Genomic DNA, 18,589 nt, shown 5'->3' on the forward strand with positions numbered 1-18,589 from the left:
ATCATTTCATACATAGTAAGCACACACGTAACGGCGTTTTAAAGAGAGTGTTCCAATTAGTATGTCGATGTTGAATTACTCGTGGTTTAAAAATAATTACTGGATTCGTTGAAATATCTCTTTAATTAGGAATATCGTAAAGATGTGTCACAGAATATTCTGCAATATATATATATATACACACACACACACACACACATATATATATATATATATATATATATATGTATATATGTATACCTGTATATGTACCCGTATATCAAAACAACGATACAAAGTGGGCCATCTTGAAATACATGTACAGTAATATGAAAATAGGTTCAAGTCGAATCGAAATACTGAAATATTGTAAACACGATGAGACATAATCATATTAAAATCTTCAAAAAAGGAAGAAAGAAAGAAAAAGAAGTGTGTGTGTGTGTGCGTGTGTGTGTGTGTGTGTCTGTGCCTGTGTGTGTATACGTATTATATCCTATGTGTAAATTTTTCTACATAATTATATCGTAATTTACTCATCCAAATTATCTCAGTACTGTTATTGTATTTTCTCTATAATATTATCCTATAATAAGCCAATGCTTTCGTACTTCTGTAAACATATTTTGTCTCGATATCTATGAACATTCCAACAATTAAATAACCAACAATATCAACAATTGCACTCATCGTTATTGACGCAATTGTACAATATCAGATAGTCAGCAATTACTTTAATAATCGTTATTACCGTGTCATTAATGAGTTTATGGTGCCAAATTGATTTCAACGTGGAGAATAGTTTATTTGAATTTACCGTAAATTCGCTTTGCTCGTTGTGGCAGGGTTCTCGCATAATTGCGTCGCTTTCTTCGTTCAATGACCGGTTAATTTCGAATTTCTAGCTGGAGAGTTCACGTAATTACGACTCGACACGATCGTCCCACATAGATTATAATTCGGGGGCTACATGCGGAAATGCATGAATATCGTACGCAGGAGATTAATAAATTACGCATTAACTGTTCATTTCAATCTAGATGTTGCACAGACCATGTGTTCGGTACTTGTGTGATCGTTTAACGTTTCCTGCGTTTTTGTTAATGAATATTCGTATTAGCTCCAATTCATTCCACTCACAAAGAGTTCGATGAATACGTTTATTGCGGTGATATAAGTTGTTTTCGAAATACCAAATACGGTAAAATGCTAATTATCCGACTAAGCCAGACCACAGTATAATCTTCTCCGGTAATAATACATCAATCTTCAAATTAAACAACAAGATACGTATATGCGATATGAATGGAAAATTAGTGCATTCACGAATTAAATTACGTCGATTTACAAGGAGGTAGGTACAAGGCGTAATATCCAAGTTAATGTCTTAATATGGTAGGTCTGACTATATGTATATGTCTACCACTAACACTCCTTTCTTTCAAATTCAATAAACGATTACGTCCTTGTTATATTTTCTCATGCCATTTTGTAATAGTAATTTTTTCTTCGACTAAAACCTTAAACTTCGTTATTACGATCCGTGGTGATAAGTAGAACAAAATTACGAAGGAAAAAGATGCCAAAAATTCCCGGACGAATTTGTAACTGTCTATGAGGTAACACGAGCCACCTACTACTAGGCAAACCTGGAAATAAATCAGAGTTACCCTGACCGCCACCCTTCACGTTTCGGTTTACGCTGGTTTTCACCCTAACACTCTCGACTGCTCGCACGACAGTTCACCGCGATTCGTCAATGCTCAAAGCACTGCTCGCCTACCATTCGTCAATGTAATACCGCGCAGTCAATAAACCATAGGCGTCGTGGATTTTATTCAAACAGCTACAATGCTTTGATTACATTTATGACGCGCCTATTGAAATTTACGATCGTACGCGTTGAATGAGAACCCTCATTTCGATGAAAACTCTATGGATGTTGATCCATCGGGAGAATGTGTTTGGTGCATCGTAATATTCGTTGGGAAAGGGGAAATCGTATTGTGTTGTGCAGTTGTAGAACCTTTTAATTTTATTTTGGGGGTAAAAGTTGTGAATTTCAGTTTAAAATTTGACAATATCGATTGTTATATCAAATGTGTAATAATATCATTTATAAGTACATGATATTTAAACAACTTTTATTGGATAAACGACGATGATTTGGCGCAATAATAACAGTATTTAGTATAAAAATACAGGAATTTAGTATCGGTACCACTATCGTAGTTGGCCATATCTCATTGAAGAAAGGAAAAACCGATGAGATGGCAGCGCTAGTCAATATATAGTACATAGTAGAACGAAGAAAAGGGGGTTGGTGTTGGCATCTCGACGAATGGGGTCATTTGTAGACACGAGTATTACAGGCTGGCCGTCGAGCAACTAGACGCGGCGAGGGGGTAGTTTGCACGATGTGATTTAAAGGTCTATCGAGCGATGATGCCTCAAGATTAGTTACCCGCCGGAACATAATTTCCCGACTCCCGCTGAGTCCTCCTGTCGTAATTTACCGAAACTCACCGTTGACATATCAGGAATATCTAACGTTGTTTTGCTTCTTGGCCAATAGGAGAAGGTTAGGTGAAAAATATCCTTCTTACAGATGTTTCTTGAGTATTACCAGCATTTTGTCCGAATGGATCTTCCTGTTCACAGTGTCCGACTATACAATAACCGATCGATGTAACATTCTTGGTATGAGACTATTTCAGAACTGTTAATGTATATGATAACTGTTAACGATGATATTTTTAATGAAATTAATGTTATCGGACCTCGAGACATCTTTTGTAAGCGAAGTTCGATTCTATTAAAACGGCTGTCTGGTGAATTAGATGTTATCGAGGAATATCGGGTTACTCATTTTCTTGGCTGTGAGCTGTTACCGCCCGCATGAAGTTGCGGCGAAACCACGAAACGAAAATTACATGGAAACGAAATTTTAGTTCAACGCATCTTGAGCTACAGGCATCGTATTACGCATTTTTCAATTACGCGTCGCCGTGATATCGGATAACTGCTTAGACACAGTATCGAATACCTCGTTACAAATCAACCCCTCTTTCACGGCATCATCCTTCCAAGAGTTCCAGATTTCAGATATTCTTTTGCAAAACTTTATATCTTGTGCATCGTGACAGTGCCATTCTGAACGAATTTTGTGTAATTGTGATAATACGATGTTAAAATCACGAGACTAATGAGACAAGGGATGATGAGTACTCGTACAAAAATACGTACTAATGCATATAAAATTTTCTTATTGACATTTGGACCAAAAGATTGCGGGTGTCGATACATTATTATTTCATAAACCTTGATCTCCTTTCTATAATATCCTATAGAAATTAATGTGTAAATATATAGCTACTGATTGTAAGTCATACAAGGAGTTCTTGCAATTCTAAGTTATTGGACAAATATAGGATGATAGGTTGGATTACTGAAGTTCATGAACCAACAAGCTTAAGAACTTACAGCCGCATGTTAAAAGCAAACATTATTGTTACGTAGATTATACGATCTTCCATCATACACGATCCTTACACGAGCGTGTTAAGCGCGATATTTTTATGAGATTTAACCGGTCAACATTTCGATCACTAACTGAACAGTTTATCACAGTTTAAGTTTCGATTATTTGCAACAAACTAACGCTTTCATAAAAATATCTACTTTTGACAAGAGTACAAGATTTTTTTCATTATGAACGTAACTTGGATTTTACGATATACATTTATTTTTATAGAAGGTTACATGATAAATTATTTTTATGATAAAAAATTTGAATTAATTAGAAATTTGTAATCCTACGGACACTATGTACGGTACAACAATTACTGATATTGCGAATCCCAATTTTAATTCCAGCCATAATAAATCGGAAACGCAATAGCTATCTATACTCGCATCATGAAACCTCAAATGTCCTGCTTCATTAACATCGTCCACAAAATATCGTTCCAAAACTCCAAACACCATGGACTTCCTAAATACTGCCAGGAACTGACCAATTTATCCAGCTTTTTCCCTCCCTAGTAAAGTAGAATCAATTTAACCCGGGCCATTATATAACCTAAGGTTCCATCTGGAATTCGAAAGTTCCCAGAACGACCGTGCAGCCATAGAGTTTCTCAGGCTGAATCTATAGCCATAAACTTTCTCAAGCTGCGTTTGTTTGCGTGCAATGAAACGGCCGACAACTACCTGTATGCAGCTATTTTATTTCGTAAACTAAAAGGGGGGTAGGTAGGGTCTCGACTAAATCCAGTCTCCTGGATTTTCGACTCGAAGGGATGAGGTACCAAGTCGCTAGTAATGGAGAGAGGGGTGGGGAACCGGTAGTAATACAACGGTGTATCGAACTTTTGGCAACTGCAAACTATCGACCAATCCGTTTCTGGCTCGGTTGGTGTCCAGCTGTGGCGACGAAGGAAAAGCCTTGATGAGCTTCTTCGAAGTGACCAACTTGCTCCACTGTTTTCTATGTACAAGTCATTCCTATCGCGATATTAAGTACTTGGATTTCAGTGTCTTCTATCGTTCTACCCGAAGGACGACATGCCGAGGAAGACGTTCTTAACTCTTGGCAAACGTTATACGTTCATAAACATTGTCAGAATTAGATTACAAAGTGTCCTGTTTTGCGACCAAGTTTTCAGGACAGAAAAAAAAGAAAAAAGAAAAATACATAAAAAAGCTCCGCTCCCCAGTTGCTTAAACCCAAAAATTGTATTATACAACGAAAACTGTAAAGCGCCGACACATAATACAGCATGGCTACGTCGTACCGCCGCGTATCAGTACCTTTGCCTAACATACCATTACAACAATTCACCGTTTATTGTGAATATGTACCTAAAACTGTATTCTTGGACTCAATAAACTTTAAATCTCCAAAAAAAAAATTAGATTACGGATGTTCAAAGATATTCATATTTTTATAAAATATTGATATATCGATATTGATAGTTGAATTTTAACTTTTGAGAGAGGTGCCTCAAAAAAGAAGTACGATTTATATTTTTCTTCATTGTGTGCATTTTTCGTTGCAGGATGTTGCTTCGTAACATTTTATACGAGAAAGGCCGCTTTGGACGCCCAGAATGCTTTGCACAACGTAAAAACCTTCAGCGGGGTAAGTTAGACAATTTCTTCTCGTGTACGAATGAATTTTCTATTCTATTAATAAATGCTCCGAATATTGTATATTCTAGGCACAGAAAATATCCTTTACATAAAATATTCTCGAAATATTCTGCAAATATTCTGCAAATATTTGTCTTATATTTTAGCAAACGATAGGAAAGGTAGAATTATCAAGTGGTTACGAAATTTCTGATAATCTGAGTTCCGATATCATCGAAATGCGCGAAAATATTGGCATATGTCGAATTCGCATCAATCAACGCGTACATTCGTACTCAAGCGAATAATGAACGCTTACCTAGATAATTATCCGAGTACCGGTGATTCGCATAATCGAGATATTGACCGAATAATGAATATTAATAGGATTGATCGTTCAAATAAATTACTCAAATCTGTATAACCAGTCGATCAATCCTTTGACTAATCGTCGATCGCTGGAAGTGAAATATCTAGCTGGAATTGAATGGATTCTCGTTGTGTTCTGTATTGATCGATTCGTTTACAGTAACCTTGTAATTTATTTCGTTGTTCGAGATAAAATTAATTTCGAATTGATATCGAATTGATAAAGCATATCGGTTCTTTCGATAAAACTTTATCGGTATGTTTTACGAATAGCAAAAGAAACAAGGGAATAATATTTTCGTCTTTGAGATGACGTGATTTTAAATTGTACATACAAAGCAACAATTATAATACACGCGATTTAGAATCGTTACCAGAATTCGAGTTATTGTTCGACTTTTTCTTGACTATTCTCGAATTACTCTAAAGAACCTTCAGTTAAGGGTACGATTAATCATTCATCGAACGTAAATGTCGTAGAGTGACACATTCTCGCGACACTCGCGATAGTTTTCGCCACTCGATCGTAACGAAGAATTTAACATCCGTAAAGATATATTATTTCGCGGCGATTTGCACACTGTCGATTGTAGCGACGCGACCGATGGTATCGTCGAAAGTGCAGCCGTACGATAATTACGGTTTCCCCACGAACTTTCGATGCAATTACGAGACGTCATTACGAGCATTTAACCCACCGATCCCTCCTGCGTCTCGTCTACTCTGTACCTGCGCGCATTTATGCTTGAATTTACGAGAATAATTATCATCGATCGAGACACGGACGCCCTGTTCCTCTGGCTCGTGCCAAGGAGCTAAACAAAGAACGAATGAATTTCGGGGGGATATTGATCAGTGAATTTGATAATTAAATACGCTCTGTGGTGAGAGATTTTGAGTAAACGTTCGATGGCAAATGTGTTTAGATGTGGAGTTTGAACTAGGCGAATTTGGAATTGAATTATTCATTTCCTCGGTGATTTCGAGGAATTTTTTATTTCATTTTAGAATTGGAAATGTATATTTTTTAAGAAAAACTTGTTGTATTTCAACTTGTACATTTTGCATTATTAATATCCAAGATTTTTTGCTTGATAATGGAAGATTATTAGAGTTAAAGTAGCAAAAATTGATTGATTCTTTTTTTTTTTTATCATACTAATACATTAACACGGAAAAATCCATTTAAGTGTCATCGATAACTTTTACTTTGTTTGAAAACGATTCGTATCTGCACAATTCGACGACAGATTGTTGAAAACGGACGCGTTGATCCGTCGAGAAAGGAATACGGGGCAAGCACAAGCCGACGAAGTTTTCTTGATCGTCGTATGGCGGCGACACTATCCTGCTAGCAAGCAGGCTTAAACCACGTATATTTATCGTCATACAAATTACACCGTAGCGGATTTTACGGCCACGCGTCGTACGGATTGCTCGACTGGCATATTGGAGACGAACGACACGTGCGGTTTCCCTCCGCCGATTCTCTGGCCCCATACTGCATCTGCAACTTGGTCAAATTAGGCTTCGTAAATTGAATACGCCACGCAATCGACTGCCTGTCCGGAACGATATATCATGGTGGCGTGGTACCGCGATTTGTAAGGGGGGTTGCGTAGTTATAGACGTGTACAATGCTATTGTACTTTGCGTTTAAGTAATTGTTTAGGCACTATGATTCGGCTAATTGCCTCAGCACTATGGTTTAGCTTTAGGATATAGGATAAAGGAAAGGGAGAGGAAATTAATTGCTGGTGACAGCAATGGGGTTTAACGTAATTTGACGTACCTACGTAGATAATCGTTGATGTTCAACTGTAACGTGACGTTGGAAGAAACGATGATGTAAAATACTAAAATTGGATTTTATTAGAGAATTTATTTAAGAATAAAGTCAAGTTCGCGTCGATTATGTCTCGTATTATTTTTGAATGTGAGAATCGTACTTCATAAACATTTATACTTTAATTTCCTATTGCATATATCACGTATATTAATATTTTAATTTTTGTTCATTTAGTTAGGGTGTAATTAGCGTGACGTAATTAATCGAAACAATAACTGTTAGCTCGAGCTATAAATTAGATTGCGTTTAATTTGCCGTCAATGAACAATATCGTACTTAATAAATATAGCGAACTTGATCAACAAATCGTTATTGCGTTGCAATAATCTACGCTAATTATAGTTACTATCACCGTACATTAATTGGATATTCAACAACAAATTACCAGCTAAATAGAAATTCTTAAATAATTTGTCGATAACAAACGCTTTAAGAAAGATAAAAGAAATTAACGATTAAATAATAACTAATAACAAACTAATTGATACTCGCATAATTAGAAAGATAAATCACAATTTATAAAATGATAACAAAGCATCGCATTATTTCTAAGTTATAAAACCTGCGCAATGTTTCCATAGTATCTAATATAACCGAAAAATCAATACGCTTCCTCCACGAAGATCATATAAATTGTACTCTCGATATAAACCATCAAAAGCAACGAGCATGACGCCGCGTCGGCAGATGACAATAATTTAAAAGAGAATTTGCGTCACGAGCAATTGAACGTATGAAAGTCTAATGTTGCTGAAATTGCACGCGTTAAATGTAAATAATAAAGGGCGTGCAACGCTTTAAACGACGTACGCGCGCCATACTCACTGTTCGTATGTTCGCAGCAGACGCGTAATAAGAAATTTCGCGGTAATTGACTCGCAAACGCCTGAAAAGAAACTTCTTTTGACTTATTACGTCGTCTGGAGGTTATTCAAGAGCTTCATAATACGACGCGAACGAAGAAATTCATTTTCTCCTAAACGAACCTGATTATTCGACCTGGAAATAGACAGAGACTCGCTGACTCTCGCGAGGAAAAAGAGGATCGTACAAGTAAAAATATCTCTATTCCGACATCTTGAAAAATTCTAGACCTCGCAACATTGAGCAACGGACGCGACGAAAACGAAATTGCAGCCTGCGGAATATAATTGAGGCGACTCGTGACTCGTTCTCCGTACCTCCCATTAGCATTTTCATCTTATTACCGTGTTAAAGACCAGATTACAATTACTTTGTCGTAACAGTTGTGTTTTTTTCTTAAACGATATTTTTGTTTTTATTTTTCTACAATTTATTCTATATAACGACCGATAAACGATTATTTGTTTTCATACGGTGGACTCAAATCTCGTAGGTTTATATCAATTTATTCCTTAATTAATCTCCAATATCTTCCACGACTAGTTTCACCAAAGTCGAAAACTAAGAAACATTGCCATTCACTCATCTTTCTCCTCTTAAGATTACTCGCAGATAAACTACAAAAGAATCTCTGAGAGAAATTTAAACATAGCATAAACCTCCCCAGGAAACGAAGTCTTTTGATTCATCAATGCACTGCAACGAACGTGAAATTTTTAAAACTCGTTACAATTCAGTATCACGATAGAAAGTATCGCACGAAGGAGTATGTAACCAGATCAGACGGACGAAAGGATGCCCGTCCTACCCCAATTGAATCCCAGAGCTACAGACTAACAACGAGAGAACAGAGGGAGCACGATGTCGTGGAAGAAGGTCGCGTGCCGTAAAAAAAGGCAGCCGAAATCCTTGCCACGGCGACAGGAGTGACTCTACGAGGTTAATTAAGGGAGTTAAACAGTCGGAAGTCGAGGTTCTGCTCTCATCAGTTTGTACCGACGGGGGATGGAATCCGATCGGGAGTGAAGCAGGGACTTGTGGAGAAAAGAAATCTCCTCGAGGTACGCGAGCACGCGATCCTAACGAACGAAACCGCAGAGTAACGAAGGAAGAGAATGAAAGAGGATAAAGAAGGAAGAAACCAAGAGGTATATAGAGTTGCAGCGGAATGGTAGAGAAACGGAGAAGGCCGACTAAAAAGAAAGAGGGAGCGAGAGAGAGAGAGAGTTAAAACACTTTGGAGAAGGAAAGCGCATAGGAGAAAAACGAAAGAAAGAAAAGAGTAAATTGCAGAACGACGTTTTCACGATGAAAAGGGTTGACTGAGTAGAAGTGGGTGGCTGAAAGGAGCAGGCCTCGAAAACGGAAAGGAAGAAACGGGCTAGGAGCTAGAAGAGAATGAACAGTATATAACCGATGGGTAGAAGAAGATAGAGGGCGAAATAAGAGGGGAGGGGGTGGAAGAAGAAAGACGATGAAAGAATGAAAGGAGCGAGTGAGAAAAATACAGAGGGGTTGAAAAGGGCCTGTAGTAGGGTAGAATAAGAAACAGAGGAAGGGGCGAAGTAGGGGCGGCTTGTGCATTTGAAGGAGTTTAGCTTTTCTCGTATCAGATTTCGTTTCCACGAGTGGCGTCGAGTCGAGAGGTCTGTGTTGGCTCGGAGAAATGAGTCGAGTGCTCCGGGGAACCCTCGTTACCCCCAGTTCTTCCGCTCCTCTCGACCTCCGTGACTCTGCGAAACCACTCACCCCCTCACGTACCACGACCCCATCACCCCCGTACTCCACTAGATGCTGGAGAGTAGATTTATTTCACGGGAAAAGCGACTAGGAGGCTTTGATTCGGCGCGAATGTGCAAAGAAGCACGTTAATAAAAGCGATAGCTGCTCTCCTACTCACTTCGACTTGTCGATACGTTTGCCAGACCGAGGTAAACGAATCGGGGAGAAACGTTCCAGATCGTATTGTATTCTTTGATTATACAAGATTTTTTGGGGACTTTCGGGGTTTTCCTTTGGTGGGGAAATTGAGCTAGATCATACTTTGGCGCGGAGCAATTTTACGTTAAGGAAAAGGGCAAATTAAACGAGGGAGCGGTATAACAGAATTGTCGCTATAGTAGGGGATATTCCCGAGGATTTTTCTGGGTGTTTTCACACTCTCGTCGAATCGAATGAAATCGTTTTGCTATTCGTGTAACTCTCTTGTTCCTATAACAGTCCTTTTCTTGATAAAAACTGTATTTTTTACGATCGATCTTTCCCTTCCTTTTCTTCGAAAATTAAACATCAACACAGATTCACCTCAACGATATCAACGATACAAAAATTTTCCAGCTTTCTTCTTTCTTTTTAGCCACTCTGCCACACTCTGCCGCTCTCTAATTTACAGTACATTTAAACCATCGCTCGTCATACCTCGCCTCGCAATCTATCCAATCTTCTCCGAAAATTCAAACTTTCCTGTTTCGTGCGAATTCCACGCGAATTGGAAATTACGAGAACAATCAAAAACACCGGGGAAAAAGAAATAAACAAGCAAAGAATAAAAAAGAAAATGAATAACCTGGCCGTACCGAACGACGAGTTCAAGCTCGATCGGAGTTCGCACGAGGGAAGAAATGAATTTGGCACGTGGCCACGAAATTGTTGGAAAACCGTGGCTCGTTTATAAACGCGTTCAACGTGGCGACAATGCATAACATTATTAAAGCATGACAGGGCAACAGAAATTCGAGGTAACAGCTAAGGGGGGGACGGCGCGAAACGAGAAACGAAACCATTGTATGACGAGGCACGGTCGAGCAAATGTAGAGAAACGTATGGCTGCGACACAAAGCGGCGCAGAAATCGAACACTCTACCTCAGAGGCTGGCATACGGCCGTTCTGCCGTTCGACCAATATCACTTCCTTCTATCGATCATCTGTAAACACGCGGAGCTATCGATTTCAAACGTGACCATCCCACTTCTACGCTTCCTCTCCTGTAATGGTCAGATATATGTACCACAAAGCTTGAACGTCGATGGATAGTTTATGAGGGATTCGAGAGTTTTATTTGCCGTGTGGGGATACGACAAACGCGATTTTTTGCTGCACTGAATATTTTCCGATTTCAACTTGGATATATATGTTTTTCATTCTTTATGATCATGGTAGTTTTTATAGAGGATTATAGGTTTTTATTTTTATGGACAAAATAGGAAGTAATAATCGTTACGATTTATTTTCATTCTTTTTTTGTTTTTTTTTATTGCGTTTCTTAGTAACGATTCGTACCATTCCATGAATTATATAGTCATTTAGTAGAGATTTCTTCGCTTATAAAATCTCTCGAAAAATTGACTTCTCGATGAATTAGTATTCTCGTCTCTCTACCCCTCTTCGAAAGCGGTGCTAACTTTTATGCGAAATTTATTTGACGCTTAGAAGCGGGATTGCGTAAATCGAAGTTAGAAGAATTGTTGTCAAAGGAATTTTAGATCTGAGTAAATTCGAAGTAAGATTGTATGAATATTATCTTCTGCATGACTCGAAAAAAACGAGTAAATTATTACTTATCAACGATTTCCTGTTATTGTATCGAATGATGCAACATTTTCAGTAGTGTTTGTCGATCATTATCGCAGAAGATCCAATATGAATGTATTTCCATATTCCAAACAACAAGAAAGAAGAGAAAACAAAGAATGAACAGAACATACTTCAAAAGTAAACATAGAAATACAAAAGAAAACAAAGAAATAAAAGTAAGATGTTTTCTATTGGATTTCTATTTTGATCGTCGTCAAAGGATAACGAAGATACCCAAGTATTTAGGTTAACGTCGTTATCCGTTAACAACGAGCAGATTATCGACGTCTACAAGCTATCTAAAAAATTGTAATATCCGTTCAGGAAAGAGAAAAAGAATTCATAATGCCCTACTTGATAATGCGCACGATTAAACCTAACCCCTTCGATTCAGCACGCAGATAAAGTCAGCGCGTGCACGTCGTGCGTGTAGCTGCGATAACGCGATGAGTCACAGCGCGATACTTCACAGGAATAATGAAAATCGATGCACTTTCTGTGTAATAATCGACACCTGAACTTGTGCTACTTTCTATTTGTTCCTTATCACTTACTATATAGATTTAAAGTTCGGTAAAGGGTGGATTTAAAGACGATGAAAAATTATGTAAGAGTATTATTATTGCATTTAGATGTTTATATAAATTCATATTTGTTATGAATCAATAGTTCTATTCACAATGCGAAAGGCGTATTTGCATACACACACACACACACACACGTTCGATTCTGCAAATATCGTGAAAACTTATTTTCGAAAAATAAATACGATGGCTGATAGAAACTTTCATATAGAGAAAACTGGCCGGCAGGCAGAGAAGCGCGCAGGGAAACTTGAATAGGTTTCTCTATAATCGAATGACAGATACGTAGCAATTTCAAACTCGCTAAGTCGTTTCCTCGTAATAGTCGCGGTTATAAAAGTTATTTGATCGAAAAGGAATTGTGCACTGGTTTGATTTATAGATTTCTATGAACGCAGATTTAGATACAATCTTTTTCTAGGTGCGAACATTTTTTTCAAAGAATAGTCTCCAACAATCGCTGCCTTCTAAACCTACGCGAATCAAAAACTGCCACTAAACACCGGTCAGCCCTCGTTAAATGAAAGTAAAAAATCACTTGCCCAGACGCATCTTACACCATTTAATATCGATGAATGAAGATTCGAGGTCATTATACCTGAGATCAGTATTGCAACTTTCTTCTGTTCGTTCACTATATAATATTCATCTTCGACCGTTTGTCCGCTGTTACCACTTTTTTCTAAATATAAAGTATAAAAGTCGTATAATATAGGTTGTTCCGTCGAATGCCTCCGGTACGGAAGCAGAGTAATCTTCGTTGTTTCGCCGCGTTTTGTTTCGTTCAATGGCGAAGCGAGCCACGGCCGGATGGGATTCGCGCGAATAAAATTAACGAGCCAGCCGTTCTTTTACCCTTACGCTTTATTGTCTTCCTCAACTTCTACCTTCTTGCCCTCCCAACCCTACCGCCTTGTTCATTCCAGCCTTTGCCCACGGTATAGATCGGAAGAGACGATGAAAATCTTAGACTTCTGGAGAAGACGCGGGACTGAGAGTTTGTTCTTGAACGAGAATGTTAAATTCAAAAAACTTGTCGGGAAAATAATCGAGACCTTTACCTTCTTTTAGTTTTCAGTTGATCGGGTTTTGTTGCAAAAAGTTATATGAAGATCTTTAATACTTATTTTAGTATCTCTATTAGAGTCTTGGATACGGTGGTACAAGTTTTGTATCACTTCCGCTAGTATAGATATTACACATATAGCATCTAAATTAATTCGTAATAACCTATTTATTCATAATTCTGTGAAAGAAAATAAATGGAGGAAAAACCAAAGAAAGGATTAAGAGCAGAGCAAAGATACAATGAGCCAGGGGTTAAAATGTTATGACCTCGGTGATTCGTTAGCGTTCGTATCAACGATACATCCTTCTCGGGGGGAGGAGGGGCGGATATCCTGTTAAACGAAAGGGTGAGATCAGATTTCCCGAGAACAGCCGGTAATTAATCATTCTGCCGCTAATTTTGAGATCCCCTAATGACGTAACAAATAATAATTTACTTAAAGTAAAGCCAGTGAATTTCCATCCGTTAGTAAAAGCTTTTGAGATGAAAAATTCTTGTCATATAATATACAAACGTTATAGCAACGTACATACATAATGAAACCAAATGAAAACAAGAAAGAAGGTAACCGTCAATTAAGAACGAAATGTGAGAAGAAGATGCGAATGTATCTACCACATGCCTAAGGAGTTGCCAAGTGTTTGAATTTCTATCGACTACTAGGTGTGGGACTAACTGTCATTTATTTAGAAACATTTCACGTATATATGTCTATCTTTCGTTTGATTCAAAATCGTGCGAAGCAAATGGTCAAGTTCAGGTTCGTTTGCCATTCGTGGCATGCGAATCTATCTATCTATATCATAATAAAATATTCTGCCGAGTCGCATTTTGTCATTTAGCAATGTAACTAGTACGTGTAACGATTTCGCGAAAATTTTTACTCAGAAATGTCATTCTGTAGGTATGCCATTTTATGATCCGATACATACCGGATATGGATAGATTCTACGAAAACGTACATTTTTATAAATAGAGTTGAAGATTTTATAGAAAAAGTATGTTTCAGTAGTTTGATATTCATCGTTGTTCTTGACGTTTTGATATTTGAAACGATCCTCGTCTTTCATTCCCCGCCTTGATCGGACGTACAAATGAATGAAAAGGCACGTGTTACAAAGTGTATGGATTTTTACGAATTCAATGTCCTGTCATTGAACGGAATTTCGACGAAATCAATAGCGATTCATGATTGCATGCACGAGTTCCTTCGTGCAAGGGAATTTGATTTTTCAATTGAAGAAGTAGCTTTTCGTGCGATGAAATTTTGGACGCCCGCCTTTTCACTTTATTCGATTCATATTATCTTTTATATCAGATTGAAAAGTTTGCTTTTTGACAGAAATTTTAACTACGCGAAATGTACAAAATTTGGTCTCGGAGTTTATTTACGTATATACATGTTATGTAAGTAAAAGATATTTAAATCGGACAATAATTTATCGAAAGAGAGACGTACGTACATGTTACTCTTACAGTAATTTTCGTCAAATATCGAATAATTCTGCTTTTAAAAAGCTATATACATAAAATATTTCACTACTTCAAAAGTACTTATTAAGCGTATAACGCTTCGATAAGTTCGATTATTTGCACTTCATATATGTATATTTGAAAAACAGCTGTCACATTGGATGTTCGTCATCGATATTAATGAAAATGTTTGATAAGTGATTGATGAAAACCATACTCTGTTTACTCTATCAATCGTATTTTAAATTGAACAGACAGACTAATTTACCGAAAATGGGTAGTTTGAAGAAGACAAAGATAAATACGAATAAGATAATAGCAAATATCTGTAATTTCGAAATAATTGCATTTATAAGCAAACAAATGTTGATTATAGGAGGTTAAACAACAAAAGGATAGACATATTTAACAAATCCCTCGTACAAATCCGTGCTAAAGCAACGGAACCCTCGAATCCTGTAATGAACAGCTCGGAACATGGCTCATTCGCAAAGGAAAACCAACGAGTTGTATTTAATCGCGAACGCACGTTGCGACAAGTGTTATCTAAATCATTACTTGCTCGTATTATTCGGGTCGTCTCCTCTTGTTCTCTTTCCCGTTCTCTCTGTTTATCTATTTCGTACGTTGTGGTGGCGTTGTTGCGCGCGACCACGTAAGAGCAACGACACTCGTTCACCTTTCGAGGCAGCTAGGGGACCATCTTAAGCACGGCTGTACTTTGAAGCTTGGAGCCGAAAATAAATCACGGTTCATCGTAGTTGGCGATGTGGATCATTCTGCTTGTTCCTAGGCTTCTACCCTGTTGTCTTGGTTTTTTTTCGTACGCCAGTGAGAAAGGGAAACAGGGATATAGCGGTTGGAGGAGGTGTGCAAGTACGCGGACACGGGATGTCTGACCCACATTTCCGTTTTAAATAACGCCAGCTCGTTTGTTCTTCGGACAGGGCTCGCCTACGTGATACTACGTATAGTTGGTTCAACGACATACCGAGATCTTCCAAATCGTTCGATTAAACAACTATAAATGTTTGGATCGCCGAACCGATAACTTAAAAGATGCTTCTAACGCGACGGTAAAAAAAGAAGCTCATTATCGAAGATTTTTAAACAATAAACTATTGCTATCTTATTTTAATATGCAAAAGAATCCCTCAAATTTTCTATCATCCGTTGCCGAACACCCTGTATTTTATCGAACGATATTTTACGATATCTCGCCCAACTATAATAGCAAACTTAATACAGGAAAAGGAGAAAATATGAATGAGACTGACTGGGAATCATATTTATATCGTATATAATACATAAAACGATTTAGATCGATGTAAATAAAATTGACTTCGTAGAACATCTTTATGAAAAATCGAAAAGAAAGAAACTCTTTCAACTGTCTGGCATTGTGATTGGAGAGAACTACTCGAACTTTCACATGGGCATAAATCTAGGGTATTTCAAACAAACTCCAGTTCGAAACTTTTCTCAGTGACTTAAGGACATTTGTACGTGAAAATCTTTCAAAGAATCGAATTTTTTTTTTTTTTGATATGTTTATACTCTGCACTCTGCTTCGTACACGATGAGATATGTGTTTAAACTTTTTGCGTTGTATACTTATGTTTATATCTTTCGCGTACATGATATCGCGTGGAGATCAGAAATGTTCTTTTACTTGTTCTTAATTTCCACCATTCTATATATTTAATCTTAACCCTTTTTCGAACTCTAATTTATCAACGTTTGAGAATTAAAAAAATTATTTTCAATCAACTAACCAAATTTAAATAAAACTGAAGCGTTGTGTCGCTAAACAAGAATTTTAACACATTTAACTACACTTTAGCATAAAAGTGTATTATGTCTCGTGTCCTGCATACTTCAAATCTTATTTGCATAGAAAATACTGACGCTGGGAGTATGATAGCGGTCTGCTTTGAGTACGTGTATATTAAAAACGTGTGGCAAAAATCCCAGGCTCTCCTAACTTAAATATTTTTTATAAAACGCGTGCCTTTTTCTAAATTGTACATGCAGATTAACCTCTTTTTCAGAGTCATCTAAATATGAATATGCCCAAAAAGACCGCTGATATTAAATTTAACGTTTAATATTATATGTGTTCTGAACATCTTTTAACACTTATGAATTTTTCATTAATGCGTAACATCCGCGGTCTAGCGATGATTAAACGAGTAAAATGTATGAAATTTGGATACACGTGTATTTCGAAACCACACAACTCGACAGAGGTTTAATAACCTATTTTCACGTCCTTTCGGCCAAACAATTGAAAGTATATAATTAAGAATTATGACGATACGAACGAAGTGCATTTACCGTAATGCTGTATATATAGCCTAATAAAGGACGAAGAATGTACGTGGATAGAGAGGAAACCCTAAATGCATAGTATGATCTTCCTTAACGTCAAGAAACTTCCCTCACGTCCTTTCAACCGCCATTACGGTACGCGGTGCACTAACAAAAAATAATGATTGTCGTTACCGCGGCTGGATAATGACTGTAGATGTAGAGACGCGGGGTTGAAAACGTGATCAACGAAACGGCGAGATCAGCAGTTTTGAGGAGAGAACCTTCCCATTTAAGGACGCTCTTCATTTCTCAGCCGCCATTGTGTGCCCGAACGGTCGCCTGATTTTTCTTTCAAATGTTTGATAAATTGGATAATACTGGTGGGTAACGATTTATAATATAACGATTTATATTAGACCATGATTGGAGTTTTATTATTCGATATTGCGAATATTTAGGAAACTTTGCTCATTTGTCTAGTGTAAGAACGCCGACTATAAATAACGACGACGATGAATAAGAACAAAAACTGTACACGCGCTCAAGTTTCCCAGTTTTCACGCGTTCTTACGAATCACTTGCCGGATATTACGAAACCTACGAACGTTGCGTCGAAGTTTCGATCGACGCCCGATAGAAGAAACAAGGAAAAGCAGCAACTGCAAGCAGAAGAGGTATTCGATTTGCTAGTCTTGATTATTGCGGCTGCAGGAGGCCGCAACCGGCAGCGATGGCCGCGGATTAAATTGCGTTCCATTTCTCACTAACTTTTTCAATTTGTCGCGACCTGGCCAACTAATTACCGAGTAAAATGACTTTTCCAGTCGCGCGCCGCGCCGTCGTCGTCGTCGTCGTCGTGAACAACGAGTGACGACGGAATGCTATTCTTGCCATATGCTTTGCTGTTCTAAAGACTTTCGCAGTACGTGACGAGACTTATCGCGGAAAATAAAAAGAGAAATAAAAACTTCTTTCCGAAGTTTCTTCGATTCGATCCAACTTACGACTATAGCGACTACTGCAAGTCTCATCGATCATGTGTCCGAGATCCTCGTAAAATGTCGTGTTTGCCTAAATAGCAATCCAATTTTCATTTCGGAGACTGAAATTCCTGAAATACGGGTTACTAGCCGGGGGATCTTTTCACAACAAAGCGTTCATACTTTACTTCCACGTCCCCGAATTGCTCTGGTCTGCAGGAGATCTCTTTTCATAAACTGAAGAGGGCAACGCCATTAACTCCGCGTTCTTCGTCCGGCAATCTGAAAGCATGACGAAGACAGTGGAATTTCTCGGATAAATTTTTTCCCGCGAAAAAACATTTACCAACAAAGAACCGAATGAAAGACCTGACAACAACACCGAATAGGAGGGAACGTATG

At 37.8% G+C, this 18,589-nt stretch overlaps 1 protein-coding gene across 21 annotated transcripts in view; it reads left to right on the forward strand.

Annotated features, from left to right (window-relative positions):
• Window positions 1-18,589, forward strand: part of LOC117207819 (CUGBP Elav-like family member 2) — a 354,083-nt gene that overhangs the window by 259,075 nt on the left and 76,419 nt on the right. For all 21 annotated transcript variants that reach the window (XM_033448419.1, XM_033448421.1, XM_033448417.1 and 18 more), the window contains one exon: window positions 5,040-5,122. In XM_033448419.1, the coding sequence (XP_033304310.1) occupies window positions 5,040-5,122 (83 nt within the window). The remainder of the gene's footprint in view (window positions 1-5,039; window positions 5,123-18,589) is intronic.

The sequence above is a fragment of the Bombus bifarius genome, unplaced genomic scaffold (genome assembly GCF_011952205.1).
Source record: "Bombus bifarius isolate JDL3187 unplaced genomic scaffold, Bbif_JDL3187 scf7180000008046, whole genome shotgun sequence".
NCBI classification, from domain to species: domain Eukaryota; kingdom Metazoa; phylum Arthropoda; class Insecta; order Hymenoptera; family Apidae; genus Bombus; species Bombus bifarius.